Source organism: Lycium ferocissimum, chromosome 12 (assembly GCF_029784015.1).
Source record: "Lycium ferocissimum isolate CSIRO_LF1 chromosome 12, AGI_CSIRO_Lferr_CH_V1, whole genome shotgun sequence".
Classification (NCBI taxonomy): Eukaryota; Viridiplantae; Streptophyta; class Magnoliopsida; order Solanales; family Solanaceae; genus Lycium; species Lycium ferocissimum.
The window spans coordinates 24146403-24156869 of NC_081353.1; the positions used below are offsets into that span (position 1 = coordinate 24146403).

The following is a 10467-nucleotide window of genomic DNA, read 5'->3' on the forward strand; positions in this document are numbered from 1 at the left end:
GAATAGGTACTTATTCCAAACACACACTTGCAGATTGGTTAAAACTAATAAACTACTAGGAATATGCATGCACAAATCTAGTAAGAAATTAGTCAAAAGAGTAGAAAAATTAACACTGAACTCAAAAATGAATAAACTACCACAGCATATCAGCATATGTATGTATCATCCCAAACAGACACTCTTGAAACAAAGGAGTGCAAATACAGCCACAACACTGGGTTTAAAACAAGAATGCAGTTACCATGCTACAAAACATACATGAAAATGGAGTAATATATATTCTCCAAACGCTACATGTTTTATTCAGAGTAGATGTATGTGTATGGCAAGAATATATATCTTCTAAATTTGTGATGATTAACGAATTCTAGGCCTTATCTCAATTCCTTCAACTATAAGCCCTTGCTTTGCAATTCCCGCCTTCACCTCATGCACACGCAATTCTATGCAATCATCTTCATTTTCAGTATAAAACTCACCCAATTCTATCTCAAACCAGCCATCATCTCTACGTTTAGGATGTTGAATATCAGAAAAGGTGAGATTAGGATCATTACGCCAATATGGCGCGAGCCCGAGCTCCTCGTATTGAAGATCAAACTCTCTTTGGATCCGCTCTTCTTCTTCTCCATATTCACACTCAGTCTCAACATTTGGATCCAGAAAAGCAAAACGGGTTTCAGATTCAACGGCAGGAATTCCAACGGAAACCTCTGAGGGTCGATAATCAAACCCATATTTGTTTTCCAACTTGTAAACAAGGTAAGCTACATAGGATGTAAATGGCGACAGACTCCCAGCTCTTATTGTGCCCCAAATTTCAAGCCAACAAACCCATTCGAGCTTAGCCACCTCTGGAAACCTGCTTTCGCAATTGAAGAAAAACAGTCATCTTTTGTTTTGAGAAAAGGATAATGACATCTGCTGCTGAAAATGATGACAGAAACCTGGACTCGGGTAGACAAGTCCATGTCCAATAATCTGGTGTATCACCCCATACAATATTGAGATCCCTTGCACCTAAAAAGTAGTATTTCTTTCCAGTCCATTTATCCAGTGAGAAACTCTGCTGAACAATAGGATAATTTTTTTTTTGAGAATGGTAATGAAAACAATAGGATAATTAAGAAATGCAAAAGCAATGAAAGAGAAGATGTGTACAGAAAAACTGTACCTATAGAGGTTTAACAACATGGCATTTTTGTTTGTAGAAACATCTTAAAGAAGAAAGATACGGAACGACAAAGCACACTAGCTTTTGAGGCACATAAGGGGATAAATTATGATGAACTTGACTTTTCAAGTGAATTTTGACAAACTCAAAAAAAAAAAAAAGAAGCTTACTAAGACAATTTTTATCAGTACTTATTAGGAGTAAGACATTGTTAAGAACATCCTCGATACCATACTCCGCACTGTTATCCTTTAAAGCCTCCCCCACAACCAAAAAAAAAAAAAGAAAAAGAATAAGGACCTCAAGGGATTGGTTGCAGACAAGACCAGTTACCCTTTTTTTTTCTCCATGCTATGCAGACGACTAAATAATTTTTAGAATCTTAAATAACACTAAATTGTCATACTAAGTGAGTCTTCCTAAAAGTATAACAGCAATGCTCTTCACTCTTCATAATGCATCAACAATTATAGCAGAACCAACGGATGATGTGAACATAAAAAATTCAAACCTCAGTGAAGCAGCTATTAATTCAACTGAGACTAAATTAAAAAAATAGCATGAACATAGTTTAGAAACAATATGAAGCCAGAACATATAAAACCTCATGTGCTCAGTCACCTTTTGCACAAAAATAATCATCCTAATTGGATTCACCGGAAGAGAAAAACTTCAAATCGCATATTCAGCATTCTTTATCCCTCTACGACTTCCCCAAAATTTTTATAGTAATTGGTAGTTCCTACCAGGAAAGATAGAAATGCTGATATTCAGCTCTACTTTAATTTTTTTTAAAAGATCAATAACAGCATGTTTGGGTGTTTGTGACTGATTTTTTCATGATGCATCGTATTGTAATGCAATGTCTTTGACTGTTTTATTGATATAGGTTTGGATAGATTGTATCGTTTATAGATTATAATAATTGTATTTGTATCATAGGGTGCAGGAACATGGAGCAAGTACACGAACAAAAAATATAAAATTTCATCAATAAGTGCATATAAATGTTAAACAACAATCAAAACAAAGATATATTTAAAATAACAATACAATACAATAGGACGGGTAATCCAAACAAATGTTACGTACCTTGCGACCTCCATCAATTAAGAGGGAATGATGACAGAGATAAACATAAAGATCCTTCTTAGAACGGAAATCTGGGATTGGACTGAGTGATCCGGCAATGATGGACTGATAATCGGATGGCAGAAATTTTTTCCAAACGGTATCAGACTCAGCAGCAAATTGGACAGATTTACAGACTAAGGAAAGGCGACACACGTCAAGAGGGCTTGTCAAGCCCAATATCTCTGCAATACAACCCTCCGGTAGCATCCAGAGACAACTACTCTTCTCATTTTCACCATTCTCCTCCATACATGTGTTTCCTGTTGTTATTTAAGTTTATTCAAAATGGTTTTCAAACTGAAATGACAAAAGAAATGGATTTATTAAAAGCGGAGTCACCACCTAGTGTTTAATTTTAAAGTGGACGAACAAGGACACTTTTATTGAAAACAGACTTTATTTAATGAAAAATACCCTTTGACTATTACGATGTGAATCCGAATCTAAATACACACCTAACTATTAAGATGTTGTATTAAAATCTAAATACTAAAAATTTAAGACTCTGTGGATTCTATTAGCCTGTTTGGCCAAGCTTATTTCTCTCCAAAATTACTTATTTTTTTCAAAATGTACTTATTTTAAAACAAGTGAGGTGTTTGGCCAAGCTTTTGGGAGAAAATACATACTTTTGGGGAGTAGCAGAAGTAGTTTTTCAGAAGTTAAAAAAATGTAGCTTTTCCCCTAGAAGCACTTTTTTGAAAAGTACTTTTGAAAAAAATACACTTAAAAGCATTTTCTTAAAACTTGGTCAAACGCTAATTGTTGCTCAAAAGTGTTTTTTAAATTAATTGGCCAAACACAAACTGCTTCTCACAAAAAGTACTTTTTTAAAAAGTATTTTTCAAAATAAGCTGATTTTAGAAACTTGGCCAAACAGGCTATATGTATTCTCAACATCTGAATGTATAAAACTTGTCTTTATTTAAAATTTGATAAATATAAATTTAAATAAAATACTAAATTAAGGGCCCCTTTGACCATGAAAATTGTGAGTACTTGAAAAAAGCAGTTTTTGTTTTCAAAGTGAAAAATGGTATTTCGAAATTGGAGTTGTGTTTTCCATGAATACAAATTGGAGTTAATTTCGAACTTTTTGTGAGTAATTTGGAGTGAAAAAGTGAAAACAACTTTTTGGTATTTTTCAAATTCCGGAATAATATGGGCAAAACATGATTTCCATAATTCAACTCCAAAAACAAGTAAAAAATATTCATGGCCAATGAGCACTAATCTAATACCATATCAATAAAATATTATATGGCGGTTGGTGGTGGTGATTATGTGTGCCAATTGAGGATGGTGTTGATTGATGATAGTGGTTGTAGGTAGTAATTAGTGGTGATGGATGACAGTAATAATTAATGGTGGTGGTGAACAAGACCGGCGGTTAGCGATATATAGTGTTTGGTAATAGTGGTGATTGACGGGTGCAATGGTAGTTGGTGGTGGGTAACGGCTGAAAATGGTGATTATTGAATGTGCTGAGAATGAATTCAATGTTCGACGAGAATCTTCAGAATCGTTAACAAAAAGAAAAGAAGACCTTTGCTTTTCCACGCTTTTTTACATTTCAGTTCAGGTGGCAGGTGAAACTAAATGGAGTAGTAGTGAACTACAATTTTTGTAGAAATCTTTGAATAAACATCCTAATGATATTTTATTTGCACTTAATGAAGGTCTTAATCGCAATCATTAAGTGCGTTTATTTTTATGTTACAACCACTTAATGAGTTTGAAGAGATCAGAATGATTAAGATATGTAACAATGTCTTAATATCATTAAGATGTCTATTAGAAGATTTCTACAAAGATGACAATTCAACCGCTACCGCCATCTTCATCATTATCCTGGTGAATTGATTAAATGACCCTCTATAAAATATAATAAATCGCCTTTGTGTTATGTCAGAATCGCCCATGTATACAAAGGGTCATCAGTAAAGACCCCTTTTAACTAAATTCCTCTCATTATCTACTAATGTCGTCGTAACCCACCACAGAGGCGGAGCCAGGACTTTTGTTAAGGGGATTCAAGAAATTTAAAAAATGAACACGCGAAGAAAGCCAAACATATATAATTTTCCTATTGAAAACGCAACTCAAGTATATTATTATAACTGTATTTGATAAGTTTTCATTTCTTGAAATGTTTTATAAATAACATCATTAAAAATCATATTAAACACATCTTTTTCTACATAAGACACCAAGCAACTACAAAAAAAAAAATATAATTATTCATTCGACGTCGCAAGTCATTCTTGATAAATTTTACTGCCGAAAAAGCTCTTTCAACAGATGTAATGCCTAGGGATGGCAATGGGGCAGGGCGGTGCGGTGTGCGTTGAGGCTATTTCCGCAAAAACCTTAACCCGCCCATGTTAGCTTAAAGAAAATCTACCAGAAAATTTCCTTGTCTGTAATTCATTCTCAATTTCATGGACTACAAAAGAAAAAGCTCAATAAAGCTTGTACTTTGACATTCTGAGAAAAAAAAAAAAAAAAAAAAGAGAATGGAACTTACCTTGGACAGGGATCAAAGCAGCGGGAAGAGCACACTTTTTTCCTTTAATTTGCAGGCTTTCAAATTAGGGATTCTTTAATCCCACCAATGCCTCACGTTTTTATTAAAAAAAGAATTGAAACTGACGCTCTTCCGTTTATTTTGCAAAGTGGTTCCTTTTAATGGATGGGTAGGGTTTAATTTGACTAGATTTAAATTGGGAGAAAATAATGTCGTTGTAAGCACCACACAGGATAATATAGGTGGAGATAAGGGGAATTAACGATTTTGGGGTAAATATGAATCCAAAGTTGGACGATAAACTCAAATATATCAAAAAAATATAATGAAGAGTAAATATAATATTTTTCAAGAGTACAGGGGCAAAACTGACCCTTTTCCGTTTACAATATATAGTATAGAAAGAATCTAGAGAAAAGTACAAGTAGGTAAGTCTTACCTTATTAATGAACCCTTCCTAACAAGCAAATAAAAATTAAGAATTAGCAAGAGTGCTAAATTCTATGAAAAGTATAGGAACTAACAAAGTTTATGATATACTTTATGATGATTTTACAATGTAAAGTACTTATTTGTAGGCTGTGAAACCAGACTTGTTGTCTAATTGCTACCGGAGGTATTGAATCCAATTGTTTTTGAGGATTAAAGACTGCATATATATTGGTTCGAATAAATCTATTTTTTTTTTATAAAAAACCAAAAACAAAGAATTTCATGACTTTATTGACCTGACCAGGAAAAAAGAAACTTTTCTATGATTTTTACACTCTATTCCAATTAGGACAAAGTAATTACCGAGTTTATCTTTTTACCTGCTATAGTCGCTATTTTTGCAGTTGAGAACCTTGCCGTCACCATTTGAACCTTGTCGTCGTCATCCCCGGTGGCTGGGGTTGTAATTGCGGCGGTGTAGGGCCAACCATAGTTGACGGCGATCGAAATTTGATTTAGAGCAAAACCCTAATCGAGAAAAGCTCCGTTTCAGTAGATCGGAATTCGGGTCAACGACGCTTTTTGGGCTGCGCTGGCGAATCAGATCTAGGGTTTCGGTAAAGTGTTTATCAACACCTCTTATGCACTATTATACACTTTTATACGGTGTAGAAGTGTGTATAAACACCCCTTATACATTATGTATAAACTCCTCTTATGTATAAACACTTCTTGTATAAGTTTGTCTAATATTGTATACTAGTCTTATACATTGTTATATACTTTTATACAAGATTGATACATTGTCTACAGTAGATGTATAAAGTTGTATATTGCTGTATAATATTGTGTACAGTGAAAAAGTGGCTATAAGGATGTAAATTAAAAATATGGCTACGTAAATATAATTTCTTATGATGGATTATACATTATTGAAATTTGTCCCGTTATAATAATCCTAGTAAAACTATTACATTACACAAAACCATCCTGAGGGATGTATTGTGTTAACAAAACATTAATAATATTTGTTTCAGTAGCATTCATGTCACGCAGGGCATTATAGTTCCCAGCTAGGATATTACAGGCATTAGCATCTAGATATTTAACAAAAAGACGACCTCCATTGCGATCAGTTTCTAGTTTTTTTTTTTTTTTGACAAAATGCGGAGGCGTCGATTTTTGCTTGCACTTTCTCACATTGAGCCCAGATCAAATCAACTTGGTCCTGAATTATCTATTCAAATTCACTAAGAAATCTTTAGTTTGTGCATCATTGATCACATTACACGTCACTCCATCAAGTTATTCAAATTCACTAAGGTTTTGGAATTTGTTTCTCCCGAATTTTTTATTAGGGAAAAGGGTCAAAAATACCCCTCTACTTTGAAAAAAGGGCTAAAAATATCCTCTGAACTTATTTTGGCCAAAAAAATTACCCTTTTCATCCTTAAAGTTTTCAAATATACCCACTGTTGATGAAATTATCCCCCAAAATAACCCAAATTATTTTTTAAACCCGCTTCATCATTTAAAAACCATCAACTAAATAATAACCCATAAGATCCCCTTATTCCCCCAATTCCCTCAAACTTCAAACCTACGTAGTGGGGGAATAAGGGGATCTTATGATCATGGACATAAGCCTAATAATACAATATTTAATCCATTTACAACAAAAAGCGCGTATCTCAGCTATTAGAAAAAGGTTCTCTACTATACCTTACTCTCTTCTCGCCACCGGTCAAATCTCTATTTTTCTTCATCTAATATTTTTTTTAAAAATTTTCATGGTTCTGCAAAATCAAGAAATAGTAAAAAGCATTTTCTTTTCCTTGATTAGTTCCTCTTCTCATTATTATATATAAAAAGAAAATACTTGAATGACACCATATGCACACTAAAGGTTGTTTAAAGAAGATGCATAACCATATCCATGAATGGAAAGCCATAGTACTGTAAAAAAATCAACACACAAACTAATAATTAGGTTTACTAAAGAGCAAGAAACTTTATATTGAGATATAAGTAAATGCCTGGGAAATGGTAGCTCGATAGACCAAATGAAATCTTCAATATCAGTAATGGACAATTAAAATGGATAAATATGAATTTGAAGTAATGGACAATGGAAATTAATGAATATGAATATCTCCCAAAAAGTTTATCAAGTAGCTACAGAGTATTAATTTTGGTAATACAAGAATCAACTTGCCTTGTCACCTAATTATGATGTTGTTTTAAGTCTGCAATTTTTTTTTTCCTGATAAGTGTGGGCTTAGTCGTACCTTTTCAATATAAAATCTAACAACATAAAAGTCAAAACACCATCTCCGCACGTCATATAAACGTCTCCTTTCCAGTAATTCAATTCCCAAAAAAGACTCTACATTACCATAACTCCGACGAGAGCTAACGGAAAACTCGCCGGCCGGAATGGAAACCAGAGCCGAAGTGAAGTACTCCAAAGTCCTAGCTTTGGTAGCGATTTTAGTATTCAGTTTCGTTGGTGACTGACAATTAAAATGGATAAATATAAATTTGAAGTAATGGACAATGGAAATTAATGAATATGAAAGTAACTAAGTATAATGACATTAAATGGAGAAGGAGAAAGGAACGTGTGAATAGGAACTAATGGAGATTAATTCATAACTACTCAGGAGAGAGAAAAAAGAATTAAATGGAAAAGGCACAACGTTTTAAAACCTATACACAACTATTCCCGAATAGACATATCAATATATTTTTTTTTACTAATAAATAATACAATTAAATACAAGTAAAGGCAAAAAATTGGGCAAAAAATTGAGATTAAAGATAAATAGAGTTTCTGGTCTAGGAGAGTGCCACGTCAGCGGGCCTATGCCCTACTTTTATATATATATATATATATATATATAGATAGATTTTGATTGGACTCTCTACACAAATATGTGTTTCTTTTTTTTTTTTGCTTTTAATATTTTTAGTTTTGTGAGTATCATCACTGTGTTTACTTTTCTTTTGTTAATGGAGAAAACCTATTTATTTTTTGTCAACCTTTCAAGAAAATACTTTGAAGGGTCAAATTACAAAAAAGAACATGTACCATTTACTTTACAGTTAATAAATTTTAAAACACAAAAAGTAATTATTTGTTGTTAGAGGTTTTAATTAAGTTCTCAAAATTTATTTAGTTAAAATGTTTAGTTTTGTCGCGAAATGTTGAACAACGAAAATATATGCGATATGATGATCGGCTTTTATACTCTCGAAAGCAACAAAAAAATAATAATTGAAACAATAATTCCATATCAAATAAAATTGTCATATTTAAAAGTTGTTATTGGTTATTATTTTGTTAAATTTCAAGCTTATGGATTTTGTGATAGCAATTACTTGCACTTCAGAGAAATTAGCTTTCTTCAACCTTATGCACGTGAAAAAATCTAAATACTTATTACACGTAATTCAACAACTAAATCAATGTAATTATATTTGTCATTTAAATAATTATTGTGTCGATTTTAATGTCCATTACTATTTTACATAGTTATTTTTTTGTATAGAACTTTTAATTTACTGACACCTGCAACACAAAGTTTTGTATTCAGTTTGCAGCAATTAATTGGTACCCAGAGTAAAAAGTACCTCAACAAACAGTAATCCAAAATAATACAGAATAAGTACTTATTCCAAACATACACTTGCAGATTGGTTAAAACTAATAAACTACTAGGAATATGCATGCACAAATCTAGTAAAAAATTAGTCAAAAGAGTAGAAAAATTAACACTGAAATCAAAAATGAATAAACTACCACAGCATATGTATGTATCATCCCAAACAGATACTCTTGAAACAAAGGAGTGCAAATACAGCCACAACACTGGGTTTAAAACAAGAATGCAGTTACCATGCAACAAAGCATACATGAAAATGGAGTAATATATATTCTCCAAACGCTACATGTTTTATTCAGAGTAGATGTATGTGTATGGCAAGAATATATATCTTCTAAATTTGTGATGATTAACGAATTCTAGGCCTTATCTCAATTCCTTCAACTATAAGCCCTCGCTTTCCATTTCCCGCCTTCACCTCATGCATACGCAATTCTATGCAATCATCTTCATTTTCAGTATAAAACTCACCCAATTCTATCTCAAACCAGCCATCATCTCTACGTTTAGGATGTTGAATATCAGAAAAGGTGAGATTAGGATCATTACGCCAATATGGCACGAGCCCGAGCTCCTCGTATTGAAGATCAGACTCTCTTTGGATCCGCTCTTCTTCTTCTCCATATTCACACTCAGTCTCAACATTTGGATCCAGAAAAGCAAAACGGGTTTCAGATTCAACGGCAGGAATTCCAACGGAAACCTCTGAGGGTCGATAATCAAACCCATATGCATATTCGTTTTCCAACGCGTAAACAAGGTAAGCTACGTAGGATGTAAATGGTGACAGACTCCCAGCTCTTATTGTGCCCCAAATTTCAAGCCAATAAACCCATTCGAGCTTAGCCACCTCTGGAAACCTGCTTTCGCAATTGAAGAAAAACAGTCATCTTTTGTTTCAAGAAAAGGATAATGAATGATATCTGCTGCTGAAAATGACGACAGAAACCTGGACTTAGGTAGACAAGTCCATGTCCAATGTTCTGGTGTATCACCCCATGCAATATTGAGATCCCTTGCACCTAAAAAGTAGCATTTCTTTCCAGTCCATTTATCCAGTGAGAAACTCTGCTGAACAATAGGATAATTAAGAAATGCGAAATTAAAGCAATGAAAGAGAAGATGTGTAGGAATCATGAACGGTTTTTTTATGCTTACCAGTTGATACAACTGATACCCCGGTTTTGAGAAATAAATGACAAGCTTACTAAGACAATTTTTATCAGTATTTATTAGAGTAACACATTCTTAAGAATACCAACACATTGTTAAGAACATCCTCGATACCAAAAAAAAAAAAAAAAAAAAGAATAAGGATCTCAATGGATTGGTTGCAGACAAGCTCAGTTACCCTTTTTTCCTCCATGCTATGCAGACGACTAAATAATTTTTAGAATCTTAAATAGCACTAAATTGTCATACTAAGTGAGTCTTCCTAAAAGTATAACAGCAATGCTCTTCACTTGTCATAATGCATCAACAATTATAGCAGAACCAACGGATGATGTGAACATAAAAAATTCAAACCTCAG

At 33.2% G+C, this 10467-nt stretch overlaps 2 protein-coding genes across 2 annotated transcripts; both read right to left on the reverse strand.

Annotated features, from left to right (window-relative positions):
* Positions 1–360: 360 nt before the first annotated feature.
* On the reverse strand, positions 361–2672 carry LOC132039138 (putative F-box protein PP2-B12). The gene is made up of 3 exons (XM_059429679.1): positions 2270–2672; positions 951–1069; positions 361–865 (listed from the first exon to the last, which is right to left on the reverse strand). Exons 1-3 carry the CDS (start codon positions 2558–2560, stop codon positions 361–363), a joined length of 915 nt encoding a protein of 304 aa, XP_059285662.1. The 5' UTR covers positions 2561–2672.
* Positions 2673–9041: 6369 nt separating this feature from the next.
* On the reverse strand, positions 9042–10121 carry LOC132039139 (F-box protein At2g02240-like). Its single transcript, XM_059429680.1, has 2 exons — positions 9885–10121; positions 9042–9795 (listed from the first exon to the last, which is right to left on the reverse strand). Exons 1-2 carry the CDS (start codon positions 10070–10072, stop codon positions 9285–9287), a joined length of 699 nt encoding a protein of 232 aa, XP_059285663.1. The 5' UTR covers positions 10073–10121; the 3' UTR covers positions 9042–9284.
* Positions 10122–10467: the final 346 nt, after the last annotated feature.

Bases quoted from the DNA above. Each gene is read 5' to 3' on its own strand.
- LOC132039139 (XM_059429680.1), bottom strand. From the start codon at position 10,072: ATGATTCCTACACATCTTCTCTTTCATTGCTTTAATTTCGCATTTCTT. The intron at 9,796-9,884 runs GTTTCTGTCGTC...TTGCGAAAGCAG, and splicing joins ACTTGTCTACCTAAGTCCAG to GTTTCCAGAGGTGGCTAAGC.
- LOC132039138 (XM_059429679.1), bottom strand. From the start codon at position 2,560: ATGGAGGAGAATGGTGAAAATGAGAAGAGTAGTTGTCTCTGGATGCTA. The intron at 1,070-2,269 runs GTACGTAACATT...ATTGTTCAGCAG, and splicing joins TAATTGATGGAGGTCGCAAG to AGTTTCTCACTGGATAAATG. The intron at 866-950 runs GTTTCTGTCATC...TTGCGAAAGCAG, and splicing joins ACTTGTCTACCCGAGTCCAG to GTTTCCAGAGGTGGCTAAGC.